This window comes from Pantherophis guttatus, chromosome 7 (genome assembly GCF_059756535.1).
Source record: "Pantherophis guttatus breed Tessera chromosome 7, ASM5975653v1, whole genome shotgun sequence".
Classification (NCBI taxonomy): Eukaryota; Metazoa; Chordata; class Lepidosauria; order Squamata; family Colubridae; genus Pantherophis; species Pantherophis guttatus.
The window spans coordinates 6,134,991-6,150,763 of NC_142069.1; the positions used below are offsets into that span (position 1 = coordinate 6,134,991).

The 15,773-nt window shown below is 45.9% G+C and overlaps 1 protein-coding gene across 8 annotated transcripts in view; it reads right to left on the bottom strand.

Annotated features, from left to right (window-relative positions):
* Positions 1-15,773, bottom strand: part of SFMBT2 (Scm like with four mbt domains 2) — a 60,521-nt gene that overhangs the window by 7,983 nt on the left and 36,765 nt on the right. For all 8 annotated transcript variants that reach the window (XR_015728836.1, XM_087873585.1, XM_087873588.1 and 5 more), the window contains exons 11-18: positions 14,972-15,098; positions 13,692-13,808; positions 9,409-9,451; positions 8,172-8,239; positions 6,532-6,671; positions 3,759-3,865; positions 2,061-2,236; positions 511-689 (exon numbers count right to left, since the gene is read on the bottom strand). Coding sequence is in view for 7 of the 8 variants with exons in the window: in XM_087873585.1 (XP_087729711.1) it covers positions 511-689; positions 2,061-2,236; positions 3,759-3,865; positions 6,532-6,671; positions 8,172-8,239; positions 9,409-9,451; positions 13,692-13,808; positions 14,972-15,098 (957 nt within the window). In the remaining variant the exon portion in view is untranslated. The remainder of the gene's footprint in view (positions 1-510; positions 690-2,060; positions 2,237-3,758; positions 3,866-6,531; positions 6,672-8,171; positions 8,240-9,408; positions 9,452-13,691; positions 13,809-14,971; positions 15,099-15,773) is intronic.

Genomic DNA, 15,773 nt, shown 5'->3' on the forward strand with positions numbered 1-15,773 from the left:
TAATCCAAATGCAGTCCAATAAAGCAGGCAGAAGTCCAGTAACGCAGAGATTGTGGATTATTTCTAGTTTTTGCTCGTCACAAACTGAACCGGCCACCACACCCACATTTATACCCTGTGGGGTGTGGTCCAGTGACTCAGCTAATCTCTGGCACGCCTTCCCCTCTGCTGTGCACGCTTCTCCCTGCGCCACTGCCGAGGGTCCAGCCAGCACTTATCTCCTTCATCGCTGTCCACCTGTGGCTGCGGGGATGTGCTTGGCTCTGAGCCTATCGTTTGGCCTTCAGTGTCCTCCGGAGGCATTGCCAGAGAGGAGGGTCCTGGAGAGGGAGGCCTTGCCAACTCCTCCCCCTCACTCTCAGAGTCTGCATCTGTCGATAGCCCAGGCTCAGGCAACGGAGCCACAACAAGAAGACCTCCAAGGTCCCTTCCTGTTATTCTATTCGGTTATCTTTCTGACTTATTCCAGCTCATGTGCAGATAACGTTCACAAGGGAAGCCAAATCTCACCTCTGTCGATCCTGCTCCATTCAGATCCGCTGTGGAGAGACACCTTTTCTTTGGTGTAAAACCTGGTTTCCGCATTTTACTGAAATCCGACCAGATCTTGTGCCTGCTCTCCAGGCTGTAAGGGTTTTCTTCACTGGGAGAAGGCTTAATGACTTTCCTCCTTTTTCCATAATAGTATGCTGGAGAGGAAAAAGTCTGGTTAAAAAATAATAATCAAACCATCGAATTCTATAGGTAGTCCTCCACTTACGACCATTCGTTTAGCGACCGTTTGAAGTTGCAACAGCCCTGAAAGAAAGGACTTATAACCAGGACTTTTCACACTTACGCTGTTGTAGCACCCCCGTGGTCACATGATCAAAATTTGAATGCTTGGCAACTGGTTCATATTTATGACGGTTGCAGTGTCTCAGTGTTTTGTGATCCCCTTTTGCGACCATCTGACAAGCGGATAGGATAGGATAGGATAGGATAGGATAGGATAGGATAGAGAGTGGAGTGGAGTAGGGAATGGAATGGAATGGAATGGAATAGGAATAGCAGTAGAGTGGAGTGGAGTGGAGTGGAGTAGAACAGAACAGACAGAACAGAACAGAACAGAACAGAACAGAACAGAATTGGAAGGGATTTTGGAGGTTTTCTAGTCCAACCCCCTGCTTAGAGAGGAAACCCTATATCAGTGATGGCTAACCTTTTTGTCATCACGTGCCAAAAGTGGGGGGAGTGCAGGGGGGGTCGCTCGCACGCGTGCCCGCACCCATAATTCTATGCGCCCCACTCCCCCACGCATGCATGTGTGACCCCCCCTCCCGCGCTCCCCCCACTTTTGGCATGTGATGGCAAGGTAGGTCCATTTTTTGCTCTCCCCAGGCTCCACAGCTTTTCTAGGAGGCTCGGGAGGGATAAAATTGCCTTCCCACTCCCCCGGAAGCCCTCCGGAGACCGGAAACAGCCTTTTTCCTGACTTCTGGTGGGCCCAAAAGGCCCAAAAATCAGCTGGCCGGTGCGCGCATGCATGCTGGAGCTGAGCTCACATGCCCACCGATATGTCTCCGCATGCTACCTGTGGCACGCGTGCCATAGGTTCGCCATCACGGCCCTATACCATTTCAGACAAATGGCTGCCCAATCTTTTCTTAGGTCAATGGGGAAGCCCGATTCACTCTAACAAATGTGTTATAATTAACTGCGGTGGTTCATCTTAATTGTGGCAAGAAAGATTCTAATATGGGGGAAATCTCACTTAAGAACTGTCTCACTTAGCAACAGAAATGTTGGACTCAACTGTGGTCATAAGTCCAGGACTACCTGTCTTTCTTTCCTCAGCCAGAATCCAAAGAATTCTGATGGCTTCCCCAACGTTGTTCTCCAGAGTCAATCCTAGATTGTTAGTGATGGGCTTCCATCAGCAAATGCCAACACCAAATTTGATTTATTTGCAGCATTCTAGATTATCCCAATCATAATACTCCAGGCAATGCAGGAGAAACAAAATCCACAGAAACTAAAACCAAACCAAGTTTTGTCCCACAGCTGCCATGCGCACTTACCGTATTTTGTTTTGGTGTGACTGGAACAGTTTTCGGGGCAATTTTCGGCAACCGGAACAGGGCCAAATAAATTGGGGCAGCATTCCAGTTTCGCGCATACCTTCCGGCAGAAATTGGAGACTTGGTCAGAAGTACGAACTATCTTGACCATTGCCCTGTACGTTTTACCTCGGTATCTGTCATGGAAAGTTGCAACAACACGACAAACATTACATTATAAATCAAGATTTTGGGACCAAGACTTTTTAGCTCAGTTGGATGTTATATCCTCGCAAAGACAGCTCACAGGGATACAACTGAGTGTCAACTTGCAAAGCATCCCTGACCTGCTTTCAAGTTGCCATAGGCAAGAGGGATGGAAAATGAATACTGCAGTGAGGCAGCATGTCAGTCAAAACAAAAGCACATTCCAGCCATATCTCTGTCAAGGCCATCTCCGTGGTTACCCACAGTGGCTGGAGGGGAGTGATCTCTACAACCCGTGAAATTGCTTCGTTGGAGGGGAGCAATTTTAACGAAGCCACATTGAGGTAGGTTTTTTTAAAAAAAAACCCTATCCAAACATATTAGCTTGAAGAATTTAAGATATGATAGTTTACCAAGCGTTGTATCTGTCTGGAACAGCGGAAATTCCCCGAGTAAAATTAATTTTTCTTTCCTAATTAAATGTGACATAACTGAAGTTGTAGAAAACTTGGAGATGAAAAATCTCCAAAGGACCGCTTTACAAAAAAACCTTGGAAAGAATGCATCAAAACTCTTGTTCTGAGCATAGAAGCTGTAACAGGTAGCCCTTGACTTACAACAACAAGGGTTGTTGTAAATTTCTGTTGTTAAGTGAATCACTGCAGTTGCGAAGTCAAGTAACCCAGCTCTTAGATGAATCTGGCTTCCTCGTTAACTTTGCTTGTCAGAAGGTCGTAAAAGAGTAAAAACTCAGTTGCCAAGCATTCAAATTTTAATCATATGATCGTAGGGAAGAAGCAATGGTCGCAAGTGTGAAAAATGGTACTAACTTAACAACTGCAGTGGTTCATTTAACAACTGTGGCAAGAAAGGTCGTAAATGGAGACAAAATAAATGTTTCACTTACCGTACTTTTCGGAGTATAAGATGCACTCCCCCACCCCCAAAAGAGGGTGGAAATGTCAGTGCAGAATATAGACAGAATATGGCATTTTTGGCCTCCCGAAACCCCGCCCCGTACGACCCGTTTTTGCCAAAAACAGTCCCATTTATGGCAAAAACGGGACACGCAGAGAGTTTGGGAGGCCTGCAGAGTGTTCCTGGAGGCCGGGGAGGCAAAAATGGAACACGTGGGGGGTTTGGGAGGCCAAAAACGGGTCCATTTTTCGCCAAAACGGGACATGCAGTGGGTTTGGGAGGCTTGGGAGTGCTCCTGGGGGCAGGGGAGGGCAAAAATCAGACGCGCGGAGGCCAAAAACTATTTTTCTTCTTGTTTTCCTCTTCAAAATCATGGTGCGTTTTATACTCCGGTGCGTCTTATAGTTCGAAAAATACGGTAAATTTAGGGCTCAATTGTGTTCATAAGTCGGGGACTGCCTGTCGTTCCTTCTATCTTTTTCAGCTAAAGTAATTTTTTGCCAACCTCCTTTCTTCCCTGGTCCACCATTATGGATATATTCTTAAATAACAAACAGCCTCTAGGTTTTTCTTCCTTTTAGAAACAGTCCTTACTTTGCTTTGAGGTTTTCTTCCTGAAAATTCCACCCGGGGTCGACAAGTTGCAACTCTCGCAAAATGTTCCTGGGTTTGTAGGCAGAGTTGATCACCATGCGAAGAATCTGAGCAGAGCAAAAACACTGGGCGTGAAGTTGTGAAAGAGAGCATCAAGAACTCCACAGCTCAAGGTTAATACCAGCCCTATGAGGTAGGCCAGATTAGGAAACAGCCACCACACACACACACAAAAAAACCCCACTAGGAACTGAATAACAAAACGGAAATCAGAGTTGGAAGGGAACTTGGAGACCTTCTAGTGTAGTCTAACCTCCAGTGTTGGAGCAGCCACAACCTCTGGAGGCAAGTTGTTCCACTGATTAATTGTTCTAATTGTCAGGAAATTCCTCCTTAGTTCTAGGTTGCTTCTCTCCTTGATTAGTTTCCACCCATTGCTTCTTCTCCTGCCTTCAGGTGCTGTTCTGTCCCCGTCCCACACACAGACACCAACAGACGTCCAAGAGTTAAAAACCAAACCAGCCGACAAAATCCTTATGATAACGGAACTTGGCAGCAACCTGCCAAGAGTTTATTACTCACGAAGGGAAGAGATAACTTCTCTCCGCTTCTGGTACATCAAAGTAAAATGTTCAATAATTACAGAGTAACTTAAGTCCAAATATAATCCAGCAAAGCCTATAGCAAAAGTCCGGCAATGCAGAATGGCGTGGAAGCTTTCAGCTTTGTTCATCACAAGGCTTGACTGGCCACCACGCTCCCTTTTATACCCTGTGGGGTGTGGTCCAGTGACTCAGCCTAATCTCTGGCATGCCTCTTTTGTTGTGTGCGCTTATCTCTCCGACGCTGGCATGGATCCAGCCAAGACTCATCCCCGTCACTCTCCGACTGCGCCTGCGCAGGGATACCTGGCTCCTGGCCAATCTCTTCTCCGTCGGGAGACACCTGAGGCATTGCCAGAGAGGAGGGTCCTGGAGAGGAAGGCCCGGCCAACTCCTCTCCTTCCCTTTCAGAGCCTTCTTCCTCCAATAAGACGGGCTTGGGGGTCGAAGCCACAACAGGTGCTTTGGAGAATAGGTTGATCCCTTCTTCTTTGTGGAAGCCCCTTAGGTATTGGAACACTGCTATCATGTCACTATTTGCATGATAGCAATATTGACAAACTATTGATATTAATAGAATCTTGAAAACCTGACAGCTTATTATTTGCTCTCAGACAAACTCAGACTTGCCTCCAGAAGTTGTAAATGCTCCAACACTGGAGTTTTTAAGAAGAGACTGGACAAACATTTGTCTGAAATGGTATAGGACTCTGTGGGCACGTCAGCTGTCACCCCAGTTCAGCTCTGTCACACATGTGCGTGCGCCTCCTGCCGGCCAGCTGGTCGTTGGGTCTCTGCCGTGCATGCGTGGGGGACCATGTGCATGGCGCATGCAGGATGCATGTGCAGGGCACATGCACCAGACATACATTGCATTTTGGGGGTTCGGGCACTCGGTCTGGAAAAGGTTAGCCATCACTGGTAAAGGGTTTCCTGCTCAAGCAGGGGTTGGACTACAAGATCTCCAAGGTCCCTTCCAACTCTGTTTATTATTTTAAATTTTGCTAATGGCAGTTGCATAGATCTTCAAAGTTCATCTCGGTAGTCGTCTGCAGCTGTGGTAATTGAGTTCAGGATTTCTGCTGTGTTCCCCCCTCTTGTCTATCATTCTGTGCTTTTTGTCTAACAGACTGTTAATCTCAGATCCTCCTCCACTCCTTTCTAGCACTGATAATATTATCTAGTTGGGTAATGAAATGTCTGCAAACAAACAAACAACCTCAGAGAGCACCAAGGACCCCACAGTCCTCCTCCTTCCCCTCTTCCTCTCCACAAACCACACTCCCTTCTAGCACTGATGATGCTGCCTAGTTGGGTCGTGAAACGTCTACAAGGAAAACAACCCAGCTCAGAGAGCACCAAGGACCCAGTCATTCAACCCTGAGCTGTAGCTATTTTCTTCCATTGATACTGGCTTCAATTTGGACTCTTTATATAGCAGGGGGTTGGTTTGGATGGCCTCCTAGACCCCTTCCCACTTTGCCAGGTGTTGTGGCCCGCCAGCTGCCAGCAGAGCTGGCGGCAGACTCAGACGATGAGGATGTTGGGGAGGAACTTGGGCCAGTTCTGGAGTCCAGGGAAAGCTCTGACGGATGCTCTGCGTCGGACACAGAGATAAAGCCAGGGCTGTCCGACATTTCCCAGCCACTGGAGAGGCAGCTGCCTTTGGAGGCTGATATGAGTGAGGAGGAAGAACAGCTGGGGCCTGTTCCATATGCACGTATGCGCAGAGCAGCTAGGAGACCTGAACAACGGAGGACAAGGAGTCGACTCGGGAAGCAAAGCACACATGGACGCTGAATGGCCCCTCCCTGGCTGGGGAATAAATCGAAGGAAAGGGGAATGGTTGTCGTAGGAGACAACCGTTCGTATTTCTGAAGATTTTGCTCATTGTGTTTGGTGTCACAAAGACTGCTTGCCAGAACTTAATTTGCAGCCTTTCGGCTGGGAGCTCACGGCCTGGCAATTATCACAAGGAACTGATAAGGTCTGTTAGTGCAGTTAACTCCTTGAAGGACTCTTGCCGGGACTTTTCGGTGGGTGAATGCAATTAATTCACAAGAGGTAAATAAAGAAGGGTTTTTCGTGTCTTAGTTTCTGCTAAGGCTGGATCAGAACACCAGGATCCTCCCATTCCTAGCAGGGCACAGGATACATCTCATAATCCTTACCTCTTTAAGAACCAGGACGCATTTCCCTGGCCCAACAGACTGTGGCAGTTCTGCCAATCTGCCTTTGTTGAGATGTGGGCCTGAGAAACAGCGGTGGTTGATGAAGAGCACGGGGCAGTTGTATCTCCCGTTGATGGTCCCTGCAGAGAAGAAACCAGAAACCAATTCCATCTTCTTCCAGCATCCCATCTGGGCCGCATTTCCTCTCTATCCTCCTCCTTTCCACCATCTTGGGACATAAACAACAACTGTGTTTATGGAGTTCATCTATTCTTTCCACTTTCAACCAATACGGGGACCTGGGTGTATGGGAATTATAATCCCGCATTGATTTGGATGATGCAGGTAGTCCTTGACTTATGGCCACCATTCAGTCCGACATTTCTGTTGCTGAGTGAGATAGTTGTTAAAATGAGTTTTTGTCCCCACGTTACGACCTTTGTCGCCACCGTGCTGATGTGAATCACTGCAGTTGTTAAGTTAGTCACACGGTTGCGAAGTGAATTTGGCTTTTGCTTGTCAGCAGGTCACAAAAGGGAATCATATGACCCCAGGACACTGCAACCGTCATAAATATGAGTCAGTTGCCAAGCATCTGAATTTTTAATCATAGGAACATGGGGAGGCTGCAATGGTCATAAGTATGAAAAATAGTCGCAAGCCACTTTTTTCAATGCCGTTGGGATGACCCGGGGCGTGGCACGGAGGCAACATTGCCAGAGAACCGGTATGAGTCCCTTTATTGGCACCAACTTTGCCCCCAATGTCCCGTTTACTCTCCGGCCTGGAGAAAAACTCTCCCACAAACCTGTAGCAGCTTCTGGCTGCAGATACTCCAGTCCAAATGCTGTAAGCAGAATGATTACAATCCATCACTCCAGCAGGGCAAGATAATGAGTCCCAGAAGCCGGCAATAATTCCAGCAAGACAAGATAAGCACACTAATTTAGTCAGTAGGAATGCCAGGAATGCAGGCCACAACTCTCAACACTAGATGAATTCAGTGTTTGTTCCCCTCCCAACTGCCTCTCCTTTAAACTCCATCCCCAGGTGTGCCTTGTGAAGGGAATCGGGGCCCTCTCCTTCCTCGTAAGCCACGCAACTCATGTTGCTCTCTTCTGTGTTCTTCCCTGCGCACCCTAGGATGAGGAGGGGGTGGGCCTTGGTCTTCATCTGAACCACCCTCTCCCTTGTTCTACCTCTTCCCTGCTCTGCCCAGCCTGACTTTACCCTTCCCCAGTTTCCTCCACAGCCAACGGAGCCACTCTCCCGCTATCTGTCAACTGTTTGTCTTCCGTCTCAGATTCAGACTCTGACAGGGGCATGACTGCGGTTGTAACTTTGAATGGTCACTAAATGAACTGTCATAAGTGCAAAACTACTTGCATTGCACCGGGAGTACCAATTCAAAAATCTTTATTTATGATGAGGGCAGGAATGCAGTGTTTTTTCAAAGTTAGCAACTTTAAGATGGATGGACTTCAACTCCCAGAATTCCTCAGCTAGCCAGACTGGCTGAGTATTTCTGGGAGCTGAAGTCCACCTATGTTAAAGGTCTTGATTTATCTTCTTACTCCTTTAAAGTGGTGGTATTTCAGATCTAAATTAGAAAAACGATTGTCTTTTCCCCTCAAACTCACCCATCATGTCCGTCTGGGGAATGCAGTGAGGATTCTGAATTTTCACAATAGGCACTCCCGCTGGTAACCTAACAGAGGACCAAAAAGCAACAACAAGCCATTCAGATTACAAAACTACAGTCCTCATTTTTCAACTGACCCGTTTAGTGACTGTTCACAGGTATTGATCGTTAAGGTAACTCTACGATCAATCCTTGCATTTATGGCCTTGGCAGGTCTGTAAAGCAAAGAGAACCCGCAGTAAGAGAGTAAGCACCGTCACTTAGTGTTCGGGTGGCCGGTTCCAACTGTGGTCACTAAACGAGGACTAGTGATACTTGAATGATGGGGGGGAAGGAGAGGGGGTTGTCCAGAGAGGTTAAAAAAGTTGGCAGCCACAACCATGTAATCAAAGCTGAAGGCCACGTATCTTAAAATTGCTGAGAAACACTGGATGGGTAGATGGATAAGTACATATTGATTTATTGAGCTACAGGTAGTCCTCCACTTATGGCCACAGTTATGAACAGAATTTCCAATACTAACTTAGCCCGCCGTTCATTGATTCTGTGGTACCTGATTTTATGACCTTTTTTGGGCCTCAGTGGCTAAGGGAATTATTGCAGTCGTTAAATGAAACACATGGTTGTTAAGCAAATCCCAGTTGAGTTTGCTTGACAGGCGCCAGCTGGGAAGGTCGCAAATGGCGATCACGTGAATCCAGGATGCCGCAGTCGTCATAAATATAAAGGTACTCCTCGACTTAATGACCACAATTGAGTGGCCAAAATTTCTGTTGTTAAGTGAGACTTTAACTTTGTTGAGTTATGCCCCATTTTTATGACCTTTTGTGCCACCGTTGTTAAGTGAATCACTGCAACTGATAAGTTACCAATATGGTTATTAAGTGAATCTGGCTTTCCCGTTGACTTTGCTTGTCAGAAGGTCGTAAAAGGGGGATCAGACGACCCCGGGACACTGCAACCGACATAAATATAAACCAGTTGCCAAGTGGCTGAATTTTGATCATGTGACCATGGGTGGGGCTGCAACGGTCATAAATGTGAAAAATTGGTCATAAGTCATTTTTTTCAGTGTGGTTGTAACATCGATCGATCTGTAAATGAATGGTTGTAAGTTAAGGACTACCTATATATCAATTTACCCCTTGCAATATAGTCAAACACCTTCTATCTTAGATCAATTTTATTTACGTGATAAAACTGTGCTGTAATTGACATTTTAAGGGTGTACTCACTGCTTTTCCGGTTGGACGATTGCAATCTTTCTCTTCCTTTGCGCTGGAAAACGAGGACAAGGACAAGGACAAAGGTTAATCTGGCAATGCCTGTTTGCAAATGTACAGGGTGTGATTCCCAGCAGGAAAAATTAAAGATGATCTCATCCTTTTTTAAATTTACAGGTTAGTCCTCGATTTACGACCGCAATCGAGCCCAACATGTCTGTTGTTAAATGAGACATTTGTGAAGTGAGCTTTTGCCCCTTTTTAACGACCTTTTATACCAGAGTCGTTTTTTTAAAAAAATAATTTTTATTAAACACTTTTGTTATTTTTTTGAAAACAAAAAATAATCTTTTACAATTTTTTCTTTTCAACAATTTCGCATCGGTAGACATTTCTTACTTATCCATTTTTTCTCCCTTATTTCAATTTATCCTTTATACATATAATTCTAATATTGATTTATTTACATATATACATATAAATAACAGTGTACACAATTTCGTTTCTGCAATCTGCATCTTTTCTGTTTCCTCTTATTTGTTATTACCTTTCCACTCCTATATCTTCCTCATTTGCTCTTTCCTTGACTTTTATCCCTCTCCTCTAACCACTCATACCTTTTCTCCCACACTGTATAATATTCTGTTTCCTCTTTTTCTTGTATTTCCTTCGTAAGTTTGTCCATTTCTGCACATTCCAAAACTTTTCTAATCAAATGATCTTCCGTTGGTATATTGTTATTTTTCCAATTTTGTGCGTATATTATTCTTGCTGCTGTTATGGTATGTATAATTAAATATCGTAATTTTTTTTCATAAGTCCCTGGGAGTATTCCTAATAAAAATATTTCTGGCTTCATCTCTATATGCTGTTTGGTTAGCTCTTCTAATTTTAGTCTGATTTTACTTCAATATTGTTTTGCTTTGGGGTTAGGCTTAGGGTGGCCAGAGTCGTTAAATGCATCTCTGCAGTTGATAAATCAGTAACCTGGTTGTTAAGCGAATCTGGCTTCCCTACTGATTTTGCTTGTCCTAGAACCGTGATGGTGAACCTATGACATGCGTGCCACAGATGGAACGCAGAGACCTCTCTGCGGGCACACGACCCATCGCCCCAGCTCAACTCCACTGGCATGTGCGCACACCTTCCGCCGACCAACTAATTTTTGGGTCTCTGCCGCACATGTGTGGGGGCGGGATGCATGCTAGAGACACGCGTGCATGCGTGGGGGGCGGGGGAGAGTGCGGGGGTCACATATGCATGCACGGGTGGGCGGGGCGCGCAGTGGGGGGTTGTCACGCACGTATTGCATTATGGGTTATAAGCAGGGGTGAAATGCTCCCGGTTCAGACCGGATCACCCGATCCGGTAGCGATGGAGGCGGGTGGTTCGGAGAACCGGTAGCAAAAATCCCTGCTCCCCCCCATGCCGAGCTGAGCCGCACAATCATCAGAGGCTTTTTTTTTTTTTTACTTTTAAAAGCATTTTTTCTTCAGCCGAAAAAATGCTTTTAAAAGTAAAAAATAAAGCCTCTGATGATCGCGCGGCTCAGCTGGGATCGTCAGAGGCTTTTAAAAGAAAAAAACCCTTTTTTTCTTTTAAATGCCTCTGACGATCCAAGCTGAGTTGCCTGATCGTCAGAGGCTTTTAAAAGAAAAAAAGCGTCTGCCGATCAGGCACCTCAGCTGGGATCGTCAGGGCCTTTTGAAAGCATTTTTTAATAACTTCTTCACCGAAGAGGTTGTAAAAAAAATGGTTTTAAAAGTAAAAAAAAAAAAATTGGCCACGCCCACCCAGTCACATTACCCCCACCACCAAACCACGCCCACAGAACCGGTAGTAACAAATTTTAGATTTCACCACTGGTTATAAATGCAGGGAGACCTAATAGGCGTGCCCCCCGTGGCCCGTTTTTGCTCCCAGGAGGCTGCAGGGAGGCCTGCTAGGCCCAAAACGGGTCGCAGGGGTCACGCGGGTGAGGGGGTGGGGGGCCCGTGCGCATTGCTTTCAGCACGCGACAACAAAAAGGTTAGCCACCACTGTCCTAGAAGGTCGTAAAAGCCAGATTCACTTAACAACCGGGTTACTGATTTATCGACGGCAGAGATTGGGACGCAGCAAACGGTCATAAATAGAGAACCGGCAGCCAAGCACCTGAATTTTCATCGTGTGACTGTGGGGAGTCTGCAACAGTCGTTAAGTGTGGAAAAACGGCCATCAATCACTTTAATCAGTGCCGCTTGTCACTTCAAACAGGCACTAAACAGGCAGGTTGTAAGTCGAGGACTGCCAGCATAGCCTTAGAAGAGAGAAAACCCTTCCGAAGACAATGCATTCATTTTTGAACAGAAGTGCACAAAATCACCCACTAATAATAAGGTTAGCCACTTAACCATTACAGCCATCGGGATATTCATTACAAGAAATTGATATTACATTCCAGTCATCTGTGCCGAGATATAAACTTTCAACAATTGTTACTACTTCATTAAAGCTTTATGCTAAAGGACCCCACAGCAGCCTTCAGCTCTTTGCTCACTGCGAGTTTACGGGATCTTGTACTTAATATAAATAACTAAAAACAATAGCCGTATTCTTCCGTTTCAGAAGAACGTAATCTGGGATTAAATTTTGCAAGCCTGATTGATTTCAGCGTTTCTTATTCCATGGACTGCATTAGAAGGAATCAAGACCCGGGGTAATTTTTAATTTCGTCGTGCTCTCCAAATTAGGTTCCTTGTTGATTTAAAAATCAAATTTGCTCTCGAAACAAAACGACGGCAAAACGGAACCGGGCAGTTTCTCAATCGAACCTGTGAATGTTAATGCAGAATTATAGAATAACAAGAGTTGGAAGGGACTTCAGAGGCCATCTAGTCCAACCCCCTGCTCAAATAGGAGACTTTATACCATTTTAGACAAATGGCTGTCCGATCTCTTAAGGCCGAATTATAGGTTATGTGGCTGGTGCAAAATCTTGCCACCTTTTCATTTTCCAGGGGGGGAAAACCCCACATTTCCCTTCTTAAGGGTTAGTTCATGGCATTAAACTATTCCTTGGTTTGGCTTTGTGAATTCAACCGCATCTTGGCTTCGTTTTTTTTGAAACCATTCACCATAATTTGCCCGATAAGCTCATTCATACATCAATATCAAATTGTGATGTGCTTGCCTGAACACTCTATTTCTCTAGTCTTATTTTTTTAAAAATCATGTTAAAATTCTGCTCTACAGACATTTCCCCCATTCTAGTCCCTCCCTTATGGGCAAAACTCTATGGGGCCCTCCAGATCAGGGGTTAAATCCAGAAGGTTCCGACAGGTTCTGGAGAACCGGTAGCGGAAATTTTGAGTAGTTCGGAGAACCGGCAAATACCACCTCTGGCTGGCCCCAGAGTGGGGTGGGAATGGAGGTTTTGCAATATCCTTCCCCCAGGAGTGGGGAGGGAATGGGGATTTTGCAGTATCCTTCCCCTGGAATGGGGTCAGAATGGAGATTTTGCAGTATCCTTCCCATGGAGTGGGAATGGGGATTTTGCAATATCCTTCCCTTCAGTGGGGTGGGAATGGAGATTTTGCAGTATCCTTCCCCTGTAGTGGGGTGGGAATGGAGATTTTGCAGTATCCTTCTCCTGCAATGGGATGGGAATGGGGATTTTGCAGTATTCTTCCCCTGCAATGGGATGGGAATGGGGATTTTGCAGTATTCTTCCCCTGCCACGCCTACCAAGCCACGCCCACAGAACCGGTAGTAAAAAAATTTGCATTTCACCACTGCTCCAGAAGTTGCTGAACTGCAGTTCCTAGAAGACGCAGCCAGCGTGGTTAATACAGCCCGTCCTCGACTTACGACACAACAGAGCTCCAAATTTCTGTTGCTAAGTGGGACAGTTGTCAACCCTTGACTTTTGATTGTTTTTCACACGCCTGTTACAGCATCCCCATGATCACGTGATCAAAATTCAGACGCTTGGCAACTGACTCATATTTATGACTGTCGCAATGTCCTGGAGTCCCCTTTTGCGACCTTCTGACAAGCAAAGTCAATGGGGAAGCCAGTTTCACTTAACAACCGCATTGCTAACTTAACAACCTTAGGGATTCACTTAACGACTGTGGCAAGGAAGGTTGTAAAATGGGGCAAAATTCACTTAACAACTGTCTCGCTTAGCAATGGAAATTTGGAGCTCCATTACGGTCGTAAGCCGAGGACTACCCGTAGTCCTGGAAAAGGCCAAATAACTGAATGATTATTGCAAAACTTAGCAATCGAAATTTACTCTACCGGGTACCTACCGGGGTATTTATGCGGTGCCAAGAGCTTATAACCATTTGCTTCGCACCAGCCCACAGGGAAGATGTCCATCGATTCCACATCGACTATATATTCGGAAGCAGGTGCGTGAGGTAGACCTATTGATGCATTAGAATGCATTAGAAACGCCAGAAAAGCAGCAGTGTGGTGGCAAAAAGAAAAGAACAAGCACAGATGCATACACGCAGGGAGAAGAATCCGTCCTCTCCAGTTTTAAATGTGCTTCGTTAATTTCTGAGTCACATGGTTGAGTTGGGTGGCCATAGAAATGGAATGAATGAATGAATGCATGATCTACTACAGCAGTGAGGGCTAACCCTTTTGCCATCAAGTGCCAAAAGTGGGGAGAGCGTGGGGGGGAGGGTTGCGCACGCACATGCCCACACCCATAATTCCATGTGCCCCGCCCCACGCACATGCGCGTGCCCCCCCTGCACTCCCCCCACTTTTGGCATGTGATGGCACGGTAGGCCACAGGACTTCCGGTGGGACTGGAAGTTGGGAAATGGGCCATTTCCGGCCTCTGGAGAGCCTCCAGAGAGTTGGGGAAGGCCATTTTCGCCCTCTCCAGGCTCCTAGAAAGGCTCTGGAGCCTGGGGAGAGCGAAAAACGAGCCTTCCTCACCTCCCCACCCCGGAGGCTCTCCAGAGGCCGGAAACTCTGTTCGCCATCACAGTTTTTCAAACCCAGCAACTCGGAAGAGGTGAGGACGTCAACTCCCAGAATTCCTCCTATCAGCATGTTGGTTGGGTAATTCCAGGAATTGAAGTACACACTGCTTCCAAGTTGTCAGGCTTCACAAGCACCCATCTAACACAATAAACAGAAACCAGAACGCTGAATTTTTAAAAAAGCAACTTGAATTTGCTCCAAAGGGAATACATGCTTAGTGTTTTGTTTAAAAGGGAATATATATGTTTAAAAGTCGCCTTATCAAGGAGTTAGGTAGTATATAAATTTAATAAAAAATTAAATGTATAAATATATCTAGTGGCTTATTGGAGCTCATTGGAGAATGAATAAATAAAATTTACAGAAAGAAGCTATGCATGCCTGTATGAAGGAAGGAAGGAAGGAAGGAAGGAAGGAAGGAAGGAAGGAAGGAAGGAAAGAAAGAGAGAGAGAGAAGAAAGAAAGAAAGAAAGAAAGAAAGAAAGAAAGAAAGAAAGAAAGAAAGAAAGAAAGTAAGTTAGTTAGTTTCAGGAGGTCAGCAGGAGTCAAGTAGGGTAGGATTTGCCTTGTAGGCAGTTTTGTAACGTACCTTCAAAAGACAGCCACATTAGCCGGCCTTTTATGGAAGTGACAGATGCCACGCAGATTGCGGCCGGATTCTGGGGGTTCACTGCTTCAAGCATCATGTTTTTCATAAAAGCTCGGTTACAGGAAGCCTGAATGGGATAAACAGAAAACAAAAATAGAACATAAAACAACAGGGTTAGAAGGGACCTGGGAAGGAAAGAAAGAGGGAGAGAGGGAGGCAGGGAGGGTGGGAGGAAATAGGGGAGGGAGGAGGAAGGAAGACAAGAAATAGAGGAAAGGAGGAAGGAAGGAAAGAAAGAGAGGAGGAAGGAGGAAGAAAGAGGAGAAATAGAGGAGGAAGGAAGGAAGGAAAGAAAGAAATAGGGGAGGGAGGAGGAAGGAAGAGAAGAAATAGAGGAAAGGAGGAAGGAAGGAAAGAGAGAGAAGGAAGGAGGAAGGAAGAGGAGAAATAGAGGAGGAAGGAAGGAAGGAAAGAAAGAAATAGAGGAGGGAGGAGGAAGGAAAAGGAGAAACAGAGGGAGGGAGGAAGGAAAGAAAGAAAGAAAGAAATAGGGGAGGGAGGAGGAAGGAAGGAAGGAGTGCTGTGACCCCAACCTCTTTGACCTTAACTTTCTACAAAAGTGATTTTTCTTTGGGTAAAAATACATACAACGAAGGTGTAGGACAGAGGTAGGATTCACTTACCTTCCCTACCAGTACACAAATGTGAGCACACGTGCACATGTGCTGGCTACGCTCACACGCACCGACTCTGCGCATGAGCAGCAGTCGGCATTATGTCCGGGTGGGTGGGCGGAGCCTCC